At 37.7% G+C, this 17,788-nt stretch overlaps 1 protein-coding gene across 3 annotated transcripts in view; it reads right to left on the bottom strand.

The window, feature by feature from the left end:
- Positions 1 to 17,788, bottom strand: part of LOC131036929 (cation-chloride cotransporter 1) — a 122,729-nt gene that overhangs the window by 69,908 nt on the left and 35,033 nt on the right. For all 3 annotated transcript variants that reach the window (XM_057968939.2, XM_057968940.2, XM_057968941.2), the window contains exon 4: positions 266 to 357. In XM_057968939.2, coding sequence (XP_057824922.2) covers positions 266 to 357 — 92 coding nt within the window. The remainder of the gene's footprint in view (positions 1 to 265; positions 358 to 17,788) is intronic.

Raw genomic sequence — 17,788 nt, 5'->3', positions numbered from 1 at the left:
CCACTACACTCCTGGTATTGGCATGGAAATAATCTGATAGTGAACATCACCATCCAGTTGACCACAATGTAATCATTCTTCCAGACCCAAGAAAAAATTTCACAATTCTGCCAGGGTGAGAATTGACAACATAAAATTCATTGGGATTATTATGTATTATCAACTTTTCAGGTTTCCAATGTTTAAATTCTATTATGCGGAGAAATTTAAAATCTAAAGAGATACAAAAATACTATGCACACTGATAAATAAAAGAAATACTTACCAAGTAAAACGAATATAGAATATAATTCCTAAAATGTTTTGCAGGCATGGTACAAACACCCCCATGAGCGTCCCCAGTTTAACATCTTTTTCCTGCATGTAAAAAATATTTTGGTTAGATTCAAAACAGCTAATCAGCTAAAATATTCTACAAAAATACTACTGATAGTTGTACATGTTAGCTTAAATCTTGATTATAGTGGAAAAGAAAATCGGTTAGTCATTGAAACTGGATTGGAATATGGTATTAGAATAATAATTTTCTAAATTGTGCTAGATAGGACACAATGCCCATTTTGAATTGTAATAAGCTCCCTCTGAAATCATATAATTCGCTAGAATAGAATATTAGGAAAAAATATCAGAATAAAACTTTCTGGCCAGCTATATTCACAAGAAATGAGAGACAAAATAGGTTATACACAAATCATTGGAAACTAAGATGCTACCAAAATGGGTATCTTATCCAATGAATAAATAAGGCTATGACACTGAACATAGCGCCCTATTATTGTTAGGAAAGATGTCTCTATAATGTTCACGACAAAACAAAAAATGCAATTTTGGGGCTATAGATGTTGATTTTAGCCCTGAAAAAATGTCAAAATGAACCTCAACCAGACAGCAAGCTGGTTATAGTGGCATGGAGCTCTCCAAGACTTTCACTTTAAAAGTATTAAAAAGGCTTAATCAACTTCCCAGATCAAAAGTTGTGGCCTTTAGAGGTTAACGCTCCCACATTAAGAACATAAGGCCATTTATGATACATAAGAGAGCTATAGGAAAGAGTTATACTTATTGACAAACTTTCAATGCATGTTACAACACATCATAAGGCATCTTTGAATGAAGATAATGGAGCCAAAATGGATAGCACAGATTGATGAGTGGATTATGACAAGCTTATGACAGTTGTAAGGAATATGCTATCTTAGCCTATAGACTTGTTGTGACGTTTTCGCAAATTGCCCCATTGCAAATGGGGACCCCCACTTTTTTTCTGCTTTCTAGGATAGTTGTTGAGTCTTTTAGCTATTTGCCTTTCATTTGGAAGAAGTGTGGTATCTCAAGTGACTAAGAGTTGATCAAGTCAAGGCTATCTCTCTCTTTAGGATGAAGCCAAGCACAGCACTTCCTTTGCCCTTTCTGACCTGCCTCTCTGTTGATGTGTTTTTTATGCACATGCAAACACAAAATAAAATACCCAAGGGTACCTTATCCTCTCTTGAGCAAAGTCTCTGAATGCTGAAGATATCGCGAAAAGGATCAATCAGGGTGACTTCAAGGTTCTTTTCTGTAGGATCTCTATGTGTGGATAAGCTCTTTGTGCTATGATGTGATTTGCTGGAATCACAAGGGGACTTACACTCAATGACCTGAACGTCTGATTTGCTGGAATCACAAGTCCTACTAACTAACTGGAAGACAAACAAATGGCAAAAGATGCAAGGTTCAGGAAATCTACTCTACTACCTAGAATGCGAGAAGATGGATGAATGACTAGGTGGATTCCTATTGGGCTGGGTCTCACCATCAAGCTGAACAATTCAACACCAACTCAGTGTGATCTTCTAAGGGATGCTTCCAATATGTTTAAATCGTACACCATCTGACAATGATCACCATTCAAGAAAATGCATGAAACAATAGACGTGTAACAACTTATGATTAAGCTCATTTCATTCCAGTTGACCACGCAAGGCGCACTTACCATCAGCAAGAAGCTAGTGGTTTGGATTAGACGAATCCCACACAGGTGCATTCAACAATTTCCTTCATTCGATTTAATCATCTACCATCTAGAATTGAAGATTCAACAAGAAACCATGCATATTGCAAAAAACGACACACTTCACCATTACTTCAATGAAAATGGAGTTTGTTTACAATCAATGGCAACAATTTCTTGCCTTGTCCTCCTATTCTACTCTAATTGCTACTCTATCAACTAACTATTCACCTTCTAACTACTCTCTATTCACTAACTCCTTTTCTATTAGTCGCCTTTCACAAATGAAGAGTCGGGGCTTATATAGTGCCCATAATACAATTCGATAGCTAAGATCAATTTGAGATCAATGGCCAAGATTCAATAATGAAAACCCTAATTAGGGTTTGTTACAACCATTACATAGCATTTAATGCTTGACCAATGATAAAATTACATTTTTAGGACACATGTCTTCTCTGGAAAAATTGACCAATGGATAACTGGGGTAGGTACATAGAAGTTTGTGCCACCACCCATGAGTTAGGTACATTGAATCTGGACACGCTGAGGTGGACCTATCCGACTGGAGGAGTGATGACTAGGATGCCAACTCATCTGACACTTGGTTGATGCCAATTTGATGTTGCTAAGAAGCTAGCTTTAATTAACTCTTCTGAAACTATCTGCTCCTTCAACGAACCCTTGCTCTGACTTCTTTTGTCTTTGATGTACAGGATGATGATGTACCTCGCCTTGGAATGCTGGATTGGAAGAGGTTAGTCATGATGATGCTAGACTAGAGGAGGCCGCCCTTATCCTTACTTGATCTTCTTTGATGAGAACCTGCCAACTTGTAGATCCTCCGGGCTTTGGAATCGCCATCTTGATACCTACACAACATTTCAAAATTAGTAATATATCTTGAAGTCTAGAAATTAAACCTAAAAGGAAGATTTAAGATTTTAATTAGGAAACTTCATGATAAATCTTGAGTTATCATTTCTTAGTTAACCATGTAATACTTAGATTTTTCCAAAACAAATGTCCAAAAATCAAACCTTAAACAAGGGTGTCAAGATGATTTTGCCATACCTCCTCTTGAGTATTAAACTCTAAGAAATGATGTAAAAATAGATGAATTTTGCTAGGCAAAGTGTAGATCAAAGCCTTCTCTTGAACGAATTGCGCCTCCTCTAGCTTGGAAAAGAATAAACTCCACTTCCTTCTAGCCTTCAACACTTGAAAGAAATTCGCTCCAAGCAAGCCAGATTTTGCTCCTCAAATTGCTCCTCAATTAGTAGAATTTCACCTCCAACATGCTATATTTCGCTCCTCCAATTCGCACTTCAACTTTGCACTTGAAAAAGGATGAATGAATGATTAAAACTTGAACAAAGCATCTCCTATTATATAGAGCGCTCACCCCCCTGCTTCCTCTAGGCCGACTTGGCAAAAAAGGAGGTAAAAAAATAAGTAAAATCTCAAAAAAGGGGGCAGACTTGGCTAATAAAAACAAAATAAGGCCTTGAGCGCTTTATAGAAAATTAATTTTAAATGCCTCCAAAATAAATTTCGATTTTCTAAGGCTTAAAATTAATTTATTAAATGCCAAAATGCTTTTAATTTAATGCCAATTTAATTTTAATTTCCCAAACGCCTCAACATTAGCAATTTTGGCGATCTAATGCAATTTGGAGAATATCAAATTTTAGAACAAGGCTCAATGAAGTTTTGCAAATAATTTCGCCCTAGACCCTCTCTGAGGGTCAGGAGCGATTTTTCAATTATAGCCTTGAATACTTTGCATCTTGACTTCAAAGTTTCCTGGAAGACAAATTGATATCCAATTAAGGCGTTGCACTTCAAAGTTTGACACTTTTCATGAGGAAAATAGGTGGAATTGTCAATTTCGCCTTGGACCCTCTCTGAGGGTCAGGAGCGACTTTTCATTTTTTAGCTAAAATCCACCTTGGCTTGTTTGTTGACCCTTCAATATCACTTCTAAGATCCATTTCCTTGCACTATAAAGTTAATTCATCAATAAATTTGAAGGAAATAATGTCCTTTAAGGCAATTTCGCTCTGGACCCTCTCTGAGGGTCAGGAGCGATTTTTCTGTTTTCAACAAAGTCCTTCATCATTTCTAGTCAAGACTTCTTCAGGCGGGTGGAGAAAGTCCTTTATTTTCCATTTATGATCAAAACTTGGTCTCTTTTCATTGCAAAATGAAGGAAATCAAAATCTGGCTGTGGGCCCTCTCTGAGGGTCAGAAGCGATTTTTCATTTTTTGCTCAAATTTAGCATTTTTCAACCTCCAAAATCTCTTCAAGACATTTCAACTAGGCCCCCTCACTAACTTGCAAACTTAGCTTTGTCGAATTTTGGGGAAAAGGTGTGTTTTTGGTGTTTTTCGCTCTAGGCCCTCCCTGAGGGTCAGGAGCGCTTTTTTGATTTTGAGCTTGATTATCCACCATTTTTCATTGAAACTTCATTCATCACTTGGCAATGTTCTTCCTTCATCCACTCCAACCAAATTCGCTTTATTTTTGCAAGGTAAAATGAGGATTTTCAACAATATCGCTCTGGGCCCTCTCTGCGGGTCAGGAGCGATTTTTCATTTTTCTGACCAAAATCATCAAGTTTCAAAGGCAAAACAATATTCATCATGTTTTTGGAGGTCTCTTCTCCTTATCCTAACCTTGCCTTAGCACCATTTTGAAGAAAACATGCTTTTTTTGAAAATCTTGCTCTGGACCTTCAGTGAGGGTCAGGAGCGACTTTTTGGTTTGGGCCTTCACTGAGGGTCAGGAGCGATTTTCGCTCTGGGCCTTCACTGAGGGTCAGGAGTGATTTTTTTGACCTTTTGAACTCTTTGTCAGGATAATTTTATGGAATATAACATTTAAGTATAAGTGACATTTATGTCACTTATACTTTAAGTTATATTCCATATATACTTTCAGGATGTTTGAGAGTGGTTTCAGACCTCCAGGAGTTATATTGCAAAATCTAGTTTTTGGAGGTTTTTCACATTCCGGACTTAGCCAAATTTCAAGATCAGGACTTTCAGACTTAGCCAAATTTCAGGATCAGGACTTTCAGACTTAGCCAAATTTCAGGATCAAGACTTTCAGACTTCATCACTTATCAACTTGACCTCACTCAAGCAGAACCTGCTATCCAGGTGATCCCCTTGGCGACACTCAAAACGCAAAGGCTAACAGACAAAACCCTAAAAGACCTAGAAAACAAACCCTAAAAAGCAAAAAGTAGGGGTCCCCATTTGCAATGGGGTGATGTGTGAATATGTCACAACACTCTCCCAGCATTGCCAGTGGGTGCCCAAGCCCTATCGCTCCTTCATCCCACAGCCCCTCCATCTTTTCATCCTTCCACTTCACCTTCTCCCATTCTCCATCCATCCTACATTTCATACTTTCTTGTCCTACATCTTTTATCCCTTGCCTCATTTCACCCCTTCCATTTCCCTTTCCTACCCTTCCCTACCTTCACCTATCATTACTATCTCACCTATATCTTCTATCTCTTCATTCCCCAATACCTCCCCTTTCTAACTTCCTATCCCTTCGTCCTCATACCTTCTATCCCTCACCTACTTTCCTTCCCTAAACCCCTCTTTCCATTCACCCTTCATCTCATATCTCACACCCTTTACTCCCTCTAACCCTCATCCTATTTTCCTTACCCCTTTATTTCCTTCTAGTACCCCTATCCTATCCTAACCCTCCTTGCTACCCTCTCATAACTCTTATCTTTCCTTTCTACCCTCACTAACCCCAACCCCAGCTTAGCCTACCTATCCCCTATCCTAACCCACCGTCACCCCCATTAACAACCTCCTACACCTTACACCCTACACCCAACCCCTTGCTATCTCATTATAACTCCCCATGTCCCAGCAACTCCCTTATTACTCCCACCGTAGCATCCATCCCTTATACCTCCCACTCCATTTCACTCCCCAACATATCTTAACCCAATTCTTTTACCCCTTACATCCCCCACATATATATCCTTTATGTCTCTCTTTCCCCCAACATCCTCTGCCTCCCTCCCTCACGTGGCACCTTTCCTTACCACTCTTCAATTCCACATCCCACATCACCTCATATTCCTCTCCCTCTCTATCACATCATTGCTTGGGAGTTAAAAGTTTTAAGGCATTTTTTTTTTTTAAAAGGATATCCACCTCACTAATTCCTTTGACCTCTAATATCCCTGGCACGTGCCTAAGTCCCTTAAATCCATGATGAGACATGAGGCAAGGTGTGGCACTAAAGAGATAGGAAGCTGGCCTTTGAGTGAAGACGTATCACTTAAATGGGTTTTTAAATTCAAATAAAGCAAAACAAAAGCAAATTCAAAATCGGATCATAAAAGAACAGGAGTTAGCAAATAAAGTGCAAAATTAAGGAGCTAATCTCAGCAAAAAGAAAGGAGAACCATAATCAAAAAATTGAAATTTTTGAAGGAAAGTTAATCATTCAATTTTTTGAAGGAAAGTTAATCATCTGCATTCAGATCAGGCATTAAAGTGAATTTTCAAGGTCTGATTTGATGTGAAGTGTTGAGATATCAACAATTTAAGCAGACCTGATTCTGATTTTAAGATAAGACCTGACTTTGGCAAAAAAATTAGATATATCCTGTCTATAATTTGATCAGTATAATTATGTCCAGCCTTAAAAATTCATGTCCAGATTTGAATGGGTTGTAGGAAGTTTGATTTTTACAGAAAATTCTTTTCATTCCTAACGTTTTGATGCAAAATATCTCTTTGCTTTTCAAGTTTGATAAAGGATGGAAAGCTAGGAAGGGGAGGATAAGTCATTAATTTCAAAAAAAACAGTCCAATTCAACGCAGATTGAGAGACAAATCCAACAATCAAGAGCAAAATCATCAATTGCAAACAAGCCTCCAAAGGCCGCCCAAGGTGTACTGGTGCAAGTGAACACATGAATACCACCTTGACTTCGTAAACTAGGGCAATCATATCTGATTGAACGAATGAGCTCATACAAACAAGGCCCTAAGAACCGATTCACCTTGATGAAGTAAAGCAACTAGAATTTGATCGGTCAAAAAATCTCATGCAAATGAGGCTCGTAAAGCTGATTTGGTTTATTAATGCAAACGAAGGCTATAATGCCAATTGTGGAAAGAGGTGATCAAGGACCAAGTCCATCATACAAATGAAGTCATGAAGGCCAAATTGATCATGCGAATGAAGGATGAAACACCGCCCAAGCAAGGTCAATCATATGTGAGTAAAGAGTCTAAGGCCGAATTGATGGAGTATGCGAATGGATCACTTATGCTTATACAAATGGAAGGCTTAATGCCAACTAGGCAAAATAAAGTGAATTGTGCAAACAAAGAGTTTATACAAACGGAAACAAGATTACCACCTGAGCTAGATTAAAGCTTTGCCCATCAAAAGACCTGATTTGTCCTTGGAAGCGATTTCTTTTGACCATACATATCTACAGCAAGGATAGGGGAAGCTTTAGCACCTATCTCAAGGAAGAAGCCCACTTAAATGAAAGTGGCACTTAAGTTTGATTCTCCATTTCATAATGAAAACAACCAAGTCGGCCTCAAGAATTGACTACAAGGCATTTGATGAGGGTGCTGCTTTAGTTAAAAGCATTTAATTTGGGTGAGCTCGATTGGAATATAACGAAGGACATCTTTAAGACGCCATTTGTTTGGATCCTTCCACGATGCAAATTAAATACGCTTTGATCAATGTAAGAGATATGTGTAAGGTGAGTCCTTTCTACAAAGCACGATAGGTGCATTTTAAAATATGAGCTTCACGATCCAAAGTCAACCTTAGTAATTGGTTGCAAAGCATTTACTATATGTTGCCCGCTCTCATGAAGTAATTGTAAAACATTTAATTACGGTAACAAGGCACTTTTGAGAGGATGCTGTCCTCTTTTCGAGCCTTTACCATTGTTTGAAGGCAAAATTTCATAAGCAGCGATCTCCATCAAAGCAAGGGCAAAGTCAATTAGAGAGCGATTCTGATCAAGGCTAACGCATGAAAGTCAAAGGACATTCCATCCTTGGTCAAAGGACAAGGCGTCCTAATCTAGAACAAGGTGTCCTAGACTAAAACAAGGCGTCCAAGGCAATAACAAAATCCGTCCAAGACAATTACAGGGTCTGTTCTAGGCAATGACAATCAGCATCTAAGGATTAGCATATCCTTTGCTATATGAAATCAATGCAAATCAGACCTGTCCCAGACCTGAAACTTATCAAATCAGACATAAATCAGGCTTGAGACACGAAATCGGACTCAAGTTGGTAAAGAATTGCGCTAAAAGAAGGGAAATCAGATTCAAAATCAGTAGTTTCAGGATCAGAAAATTCATTTTCAGACTTAAAGAAGGTAGTAGGAAGCATGATTAAGTACTTTTTGCAATGTTTTGATACAAGTTTTGTTGTTTCCAGGTTTTGATGCAAGTGAAATGAGCATGCAAAGGAATGTGAGGAATGTCAAGGGTTCAAGGCGTGGAAGACTTCATCATAACTGCAATGTAATAAAAGACTTCAAGATCAACATAAGGATGGCAGCGAATGCAAAGAACATGATCAGCATGATGATACATTAGCACACTTCAATTGCAACATGTGATAAGGATAAGCTCCAAGATGAAGGAACATCAACTCACATACAATATCAATATTTCATAACCTAAGCAAAAACAAGGACCAAGGAAGACATTGCATCACATCAAATCTCAAGCTCATACAAGGCAGCTGATAGCAACCAACATCAAGCACTCAAAGAAGAATTTTCACAATCTTGAATTTCCTTTGGAAATCCAAGAATCATTGTCCATATAGCCAGATAGAAGCTCTAAGGCAGAAATGATCAAGACAAGAGATAGTTTCAGAAGAGTTAATCAAAGTTAGAAGATCGACATGAGCAAAGTCACCATCACATCAGGAGCTTGGACATGTTAAGTATCAAGAGATATGCCTGATTCATCTACAGCTTGTGATGAGTTACAAAGAACAAGTTGAGGTGGCACCCAATCATAATTTATCCAATCATATCATTTTAAGCTAAGGTGTCCAGATTCAACGAACATAACTCATCCTACAAAGAAGATAACTACCACATGTGGGCACAAAGTTTGATGCACCTACTGTTGTTATCTATTGGTTGAATTTTCAAAGAAGGACAAGTGTCCCATCAAATGTAAACTTATCATTGGTCAAGCATAGAATGATTTGCAATAGGGTTTTATTGTAAAATCTTGGCCATTGATCGTGAATCAATCTAAGCCACTCAATTGTAATGAGAGCACTATATAAGGCTCCACTTCTTCATTTGTAAAAGAATTATCAAGAGAGAATAGTTAGTAGTTGATTACAAAGTAGTAGATCGCAAATAGTTAGAGTAGGAAGAGAAAGCAAAGATTGTTGCCAAGACATTGCTGCAAAAGGCATGTAAACTTCATTGGAGATATGGTGAAATTGATATGTTGATTCAACAATTTGCATGGTCTCTACTTCTCGTTTGATTTTCATGTTGTTTAGATGAATGGAAGAACTTTGTGTATGATCAATGGTGAAATTCTTATATCCATACTACTAACACATTGCCGATGGTAAAGTGCGATGTGTAGTCAACTAGATCCATCTTAGCCATAGCTTAACTTCAATTATCATTCCTTCATTGATATGCATCAAATTGATGGTGTCTATGCTTGTAGTGGTGATTTATAAATCATCAAGCTATCCTTAGAAGATCCCAGTAGCCTTGTGAAGATGTTCATAGCATGTCAAAACAAGACTTAGTTGAATTTCATCAAAGATTGTCCATTGCTCTTACATTCCTAGGAGTTAGATTAGCTTCCTAAACCCTTATCTTTTTCCCCTTTTTTAATCAACTAAAATCCCACGATCCACTGATATTCAAAGCATTCAAGCAACAACGTAAGTCCACCTTGTGATCCCAGCAATATCACATCATATACAACTGAATCTATCCAACAGCACGTCAAGACCTGATATTCAAAAACCTTGGAGTCGTCCCACTTGATCACACAGCTTAGCATTTGGGAGTCTTTATTCAAGAGAGGATAGAATACTTAGTATTTTATCCTGTGTTGCATAGTGCATAAAAACACCATCAACAAGACTCATCTTTAGATTTTGGTACTGGATTTGGGTGCCACATTTTGGGTGGTTTTAGCTCATGGTTTCCTAATTACTATTTGATGCTTTCAAATAATGCTTCTCTATTTATTCAATGCCTCAAATTGAATTTTTATAGTTAAATTTTATGTTACTAGTTCATCCTTCACTATGCCCAAATTTGGGCCCGATCCAGATTCAAGGCCAATTTGTCAAGGATTCTTTGATGGCACATACAAAATAATTTTGAGTTCGTCCCCAATTTTTGGGGTCATGTTTATATTTTTTGGGGGTCATGTTTACCCTAGACAAAGATGCGCTAGTTGGAGAGGCAGAAATACAAATACGACCGATGAGTTATATGATACTGTAGACAATAATATGATACACTTATAGGTCACCCTTTTCCTTACTACCAATAGAATAGGTCGAGGAATCATCAATTTTATGCACTTTGTTGGAAATATTGTCATTGATGTCAAGGGTAACAAGGAGAACTTGTCATTGATGTCAAAAGAAGATGATGTCATGATGATGGATGACATCTAAGATATAGGTGTTACTATTTATATGATGAGTACACTGGATGGGGTGAAGGCCTTTCAAGATAACCTACAGCCGATGATATTCAAGCTTCAAAATTAGTATGGTTCAAATACCTAAAATTGTTGGACAATGCATACTTCATGGAAGGCAGCATTCACAAGATTGTTATCATGTATTGGTAAAGTATGTTCAAAGAATGCTAACATAGATATTATTATACAAATGTTGTATACAAAGGTGGCCAACTCCTCCCATGTTTTAGTGCCCAAGATAAAGTTAGAGATGCTGGCCCACTATACCCATAACATGTGAAGACAAAATCAAAATGTATTTTGCAGCTGGCCGACTATATGGAATCTGGCTGACTCATATCTATTCTCATTGCTGGCCAACTACTTTGGAGTATTGAAAATGAAACCTGTATTTAAATATTTTAATAGCCCAAGTTAGAGAATATGAAATACAGATAAAGTTAATTAAAATGTGCACCAACGAAGATGATATGTTAAAGAAGAATAATTTAGCAAAGACAACGATTATGCTTAAGTGGAGTAACAAACATTGTTTAAGAGAGCAGTGCATATGTCTAAAAAGTATCACCCATTCTAAAGAAAGAAATTATGTTAATGACAGCTGACATTATTTATATAAACAGCTTGAGTTCAAATGTTAATGGACAGCCGACTTGAAGACTTTTAAATGACAATAAATGGCAATGAACGGAAGATAAATTAGTTATGTAATTCTTCCACAGTGAGCACAAGAAAGATAGTTTAGCTTCATTCCAACATGCAGAGGAAGCTGTCTTGCACCAATTGAGAAGTGAATGAGAGAAGAAAGTGGCAAGGAAAAAAGTGTAAAGGAACATTTTAAAAAAAGACAACAATAAATAAGTGCAGAGATATTCAAAATAAGAAACAAGACATTAATGAAGTATAAGGGGTGCGATCCTCTTAAAGAGCAGCGATAATAATGATTAACAAAAGCTACAGACTATACTAACCATCTATACTCGAAGACACATTAACATTGAAATGTTAGGAGATCATCATAAGATAGCAACTCTATTAAAGAGAAGATATTTATGACTGAACAGAACAACGCAGCAGACTTCATAACAGCAACCATATCTTGCAATTTGTCATTGATTGTTTAAACTTTGACCATCGATTATATCTTAACAGCAATTCTGGGCGAGTAATTTTTAAACAGCAATACTGGGTGAACCAATGACACAATCCATATGCTGGCAGATTTGCTAAAAGACAGACAGTAAAGAATGTGATGACACAATCCATATGCTGACCAATTTGTTTAGGAGAATATATAATTAATATGCTGGCTGCTTTAAGAAGTGATTCATATAGTATAAAGACATAATGATATATTGTTGATGATGACGCTTAGTGATTTCATATGCAAACAAAATCATTATGATAGAAATCATGAAGGCAGCAATTATGTAATACCAAATGGCAGCGATAATGTAAGAAGATTTCAATGATAGCAAAATTAAAGAGAGCGATTTAAGCTATAAAACATTTTCCAAAGGAAGCGACTATAAGGAGATGCAATTATTAATATATTTTAAGGGATGCGATTTGTTTGTTAAAATAAAACAAAAGATTAATTCCAAGAGGTGTGATCTCTTATGAGTTAGAATTTGCTTTTAAAAATGAAATAAATAAAAGCAAAGTATATATCAAAAGGTATGTCTCTTAGAAAGAGTTGCACTCTTTAAGCTAGAGAAAGAAGATATAAAAGGAAGGTTGTTTAGATGAGAGGAGTGTAAGAGGTGAATATGTCCAATATCATATGAAGGTGGAAGTTATGGAGCATTAAGCAGATCGTGAAGAATCAGATTTAATGATAAAGAGAAAAGTTTAAAGAAGATTATTTGCAGATGTTTAAAGCAGATTTGTTGGTGAAAGACATTACAATTCAAATGGTTGTATCCACATTGAAGAATTGCATCTCTTCATGAAAGGGCATAAGAAAAGGTATAAAGATTACATTGTTTAAAAGGTTGAGTGTGTTATGTTAAGAAAAGACAAAGATAGAAATACACACCTGACTGAAAAAGAGCATTACACAAGCATATCATTTCAGAATTCAGGAGCAGATCAAGAAGTGAGTTGTCATGAGCCCGTTTTGAGGGACTATTTGGCCTCACACGCGGTGTTTTATAACACCCAACAGCTGTCCTTTTGTTATTTTAATTTTGCTTTTAATCCTTCAATAAATTGGGGAAATTTATACCTAATTCGTTTCTTTTTGGCGGCTAGTGTGTTGTTTTATCCACAGTTTTGAGGTCGGCTCCCTTACCACAGCGCACAATCCTATTTGAGGCGAGCTTGGCATGGGTGGAATTCATGCTTGGAAAAACGACTATTTGCCTGAGTGCATGAAGGAGACTGGACAACACTCCAGATCCCCTTACCAGGTCAGGATGTAGCCCCTATCCTAGATGATTGTCTCTTTCACGCTATTTCGAAAACTTTAAGTAAATCTCCACCTAATCCTGTCGTGATTACAGATTGCTGCTATTCAGAGGAAGACAATTCTGGAGGTCTAGGCGTGAGCTTGAGCCAATATCACATGGAAGCATCAGGTTGGAAAACGGTATCATTGTGCTTTGCCTTTTGTCTACGATAAGGCAAGTCTCGGTGAGTTCATTAGAGGCTAAGACGGCAGCCACAGAGGGCCAGATGCAAACTTATAAGTATTAACGACTTTCCATTGTAGTAACGAAATAGCAAGGACCTACAAGGAGCAAACACAGACAAAGGAGATAAATCTGACAAACTGTCCAAGGACCAGGTATCATCTGTGAATGGGGATGAAGGCTTCCAAAACACAAACAGCAAATCAGGCCATATATTGCCTATGCCTAGAAACGCAAGGCAATATATCCTATCGCAATATCAGGGCTCAGGCTGTATGTAACATCCAACTTGAATAATTCATCAAATAGGCCTTCTGGGAATACTGTTCTGTAACAACCAAATTTACCGTTCACTTAACTATATTTGTGAACAGAAACAGCCTTTATATTTCCTATGAATTAATGCATTGTGATTATAAGGGAACAAACTAGAGGTTAGTTTGAAAAATTGTGTGTTTTTGCATGTTCTGTCAGTTGGTTTCTTTCAGTGGTATCAGAGCATTGACTCCTACCAGCCTGTGGAATAGTTAAACAAGTGATAGAACACAGAGATATTTGGAGAGAGAGAAAAAAAAGAATCTAGCATGGCTGATACGGATGACGAGGCCAAGGCTTTCTTCAAAACATCTGAAGAACTCCATAATTCCATGTCTGAAACCCTAAGGGAAGTAGCACAGTTGTTGAAAGATTTTAAACAACCAAACAACGATAAATCTGCCAATGAAAAAGGGGAAGATAGTAATTTTGTTGGCTGGAAGACAGTTGAAGATAAAGAGAAGGCATTAGTCAACACCAAATCTTTTAGAGAATATTTTTTGACCAATGAAGAGGTTAATGAGGATCAACTGGACCAAGACAGTGGATTGGATTGGCTCCATGCTGAATATCATTCACTCAGTAAAGCTCTCAAGAATGATATGACCTTTGCAGAATACTGTAGTCTGAAATCAAGAGGCAGTCATAGGAGGAAAGGGCATGAAGAGAAAAGACATCCAACATCGTTTAGAGAAGATCACAATCTCCAACTTTGATGGAACAAATGAGAAATCAGCAAGGTCATGGTTGCAAAAACTGGACACTTACTTCTCCCTAAACCCTATGCTCGAGGAGGAAGCTCTCAAGTTCGCTACTTTGCATTTGAAAAAAGTTGCCCACAAATGGTGGTATCATGGGATTGTGACTCAAGGGCATGATGCAATAACTTCCATTGAAGAGTTCAATCAAAGGCTGATTGAAAAATTTGATAGAACAAATCTGGAGGTACATTTCAGGAATCTAGCTCAACTGAGACAAGACGGCAAAGTGGAGGTGTAGGTTTCAGAACTTCAAAAACTGGTTGTAATGGTGCCCAATGTGACTGATAGGAGGTTGATAGTGCTCTTTGCAGAAGGCTTAGCTGAACCACTCAAGGGGCTGCTCGAAGCCTTAAACCCTACCACCTTTCAAGAGGCCATCACAACAACCCTCAACCTTGAGGATTTAGTGGCCAGAGATAGTTTCAGCAATAAGAGGGCAGCCTTACCTATGCAGACCAAAAAACCTTTTCAAAAGAGTCCAGTACCTCCCAAGATCCCAATAACAAAATCCAGACATTCAGACATCAATAGGAATGAATCAAGGAGGAGAAAATTGTATTTCACATGCAAGGAACCATGGCAGCCCGGGCATCAATGTTTAGGAAAGGGTCAAATACATTATATTGAGATACTTTCAAACCATGAGACAGAAAGTGAAGGGGGTGATACTGAAAATGAATCCGAAAAAGTAGAGACACTGGAAGGAAGCACACTTGCTGCCCTCACAGGAGAACCATGCTACAATGCATTTCGTATTAAAGGAGTCTTGAAAGGACAGCGGTGTTGGTGTTTGTTTTATCATCTACCAAACATTAGAATAAGATACCTGAAGGTATTCTATCCTCTCTAGAAAAATCACTGCTGATTCCAAGGTCTATAAGTGCGAACAAGCGACTTTAGTGGGATAGCTACTCGGTAGTGTTTGTTGAAAATCTCAAGGGGAACTTACGTTAACAAATGTCTTTTAAGCTTTTGGAGTTAGATGGATTTAGCAATTTTAGGCTCTCCTTTTTTTTTAGATTTTCCGGGATTTAGACTTTCAAAAAAAAGGGAAAAAGGGATAGGGTTTCAGAAGGCTAATCTAATCCTACGAATTCTGGAGACGGTATCAATTGGGTGTTCTCAAGAAACCATACTTTGCTTCGCCACACTGAGGACAACTACACAAAGCGGGTGCAATCTTCAACGGGTTGTGCTTATGATTGAAATATTGGCATGCATAGAGGATAGGCTCGGACTAACTTTGCACAGTGAGATGGAAATCATCCATTCACCAAAAGTATGAGTAGAGATACACCGTCAATTAACACTTATCAAATCCTTCATTCAATTCTAATAACATGAAAGCAAATCTAAATTAACTTTAACTAATGTGTTGAGGAAATTGAAACCATGCTAATCATTCAAACAATAGATATTACAAAGCCTTAAGAGAAAGTGCACATGCAATATATTATTCGAAAATGACCTTCACACAACAATATGTCAAAAACCTCACACTCTCCAAATGAGAGGAGGTAGCCTTATATAGTTTTCAAAAAATAAATGAACAGTCGAGATCAAACAATGATCAAGGGCCCAGATTGAAAGTTACAAACCCTAATTAGGGTTTCCCAAAACTAACTACCCTCGACCAATGAGAAAATTACATTTGGGACACTTGTCCTTCTTGCTAAATATGAACCATCAATGAAAATAGAAGGTTGTTGCATTGTGAAGTGTGCCCTTCTAGAAGCTTCTGGATAAGTCAGGTTCATTGAACCTAGACATGCTAACTTGGAGCAATCTGATTGGTCGAAAGATGACAAGGCACCACCGCAACGTGAGTCACTCCTAATCTTGCTGAGGCGGTGCAGAAGCAGGTACGAGAGCTGGCTCTTGTTCTCTTCTTATCTCAGCATTGATACGCGCAGCAATTTCTAGCTCCTCGTCAAGGATGAAACACATGCGATGCCAATCAGGAGTGTTTCTTTTCACTTCCCACGCCAAGCTGTACAATTCTGCAAGAGCAGGTACGGGAGCTGGCTCTTGTTCTCTTCTTATCTCAGCATTGATACGCGCGGCAATTTCTAGCTCCTTGTCAAGGATGAAACACATGCGATGCCAATCAAGAGTGTTTCTTTTCACTTCCCACGCCAAGCTGTACAATTTTGTGATAACATGTTCTTGTCCGTCACTGAAATCCAAGTCTGGCTGAAGTACTGGATGAGGTTCTCTGCCTGGCTCAGAAGGAATGATTGGCAGGCCCATGAAGAAAATTGTTGAATTTCTTACAGGATCAAGTTGTTTAGACATTCGCTATGATCATGCCCTCCTTCTTAATACCCTGAAATCATAATTGAGGAAATTGGATGAACTTTGCTCGTGCACTTGTCCTCAATCCTCCGCTTGGCTTGAAACTCCAGCTGCGATCTCTATGATGATCCCGCTTCTACTACCATCTGCGGCCTGTAAAACCAAAGAAAATTAAGTTAGAAATAAGAACTTAGATTAAAGAAAATTGAGGCTGTGAATGGCTAAGTGCTTGGAGCTTTTATTTCATTTTCATACTTAGCCATGAGAATGGAATTTTCTCAAGTAAACTCTCCAACCTAAGGACATTTATGACTGCAATCCAAAAAGCCAAGTTTTATAACTTCAAAACTCTCATTCCATTTAGTCAACAAAATGATCTTTCTCACTAAAAATTTGAATAAGTCCACAAAAATTACTTCCAACGAATCTGGAAAACTCAGAAAAATGAAATAAATCTGGATTTTAAAACCAACTTCACCTTCGAATGAATGAGAATAAGGCTAGAAGATAGAAGGAATCTTAAGAAAACTCAGAAAAATTGACAAATCTGGCTTCTACCAGCTAGTTCCACTCCAAAAATCTGCAGATACTTGACAAGAATGAAGCTAATAAATCAGAATTCCTCAAGAAGCTCGCCCAAACTGCAAGAGATATCCTTGCAACACCAAGATTTTCTTCCAAATGACCTTCAATCTGTGAAATACTTCTCAATGGTTTTCCTTAGCTTGCTCAGAAAGTTCGAACTTCTTGTGTGAGAATGAAGAAATGAAGAATGTATTTGTAATGAAGTTGGTTTTCATAATTAGAAACATGCAAATACCATCCAATTCATGTTTCTAAATTCGATTTCAACCTTGAGAAAGTTTCTAATTCAATTTTGAGTTGTGTTGTCATCTCTTTGAGTTCGAAAATCTTATTCTACAACTTTCTAATTTGTTTTCCCTCTTCATATTCGAACTAGGCCTATAGATTGGCATCTTCCAAAAGGTTTCCAATTTGGAACTCAGTCTAAAAATCGCCTCAATCTACAAATATCCTCTTTCTAATTTTGAT

This window comes from Cryptomeria japonica, chromosome 11, assembly GCF_030272615.1.
Source record: "Cryptomeria japonica chromosome 11, Sugi_1.0, whole genome shotgun sequence".
Taxonomy (NCBI): domain Eukaryota; kingdom Viridiplantae; phylum Streptophyta; class Pinopsida; order Cupressales; family Cupressaceae; genus Cryptomeria; species Cryptomeria japonica.
This window is presented reverse-complemented; position numbering and strand designations above follow the sequence as displayed.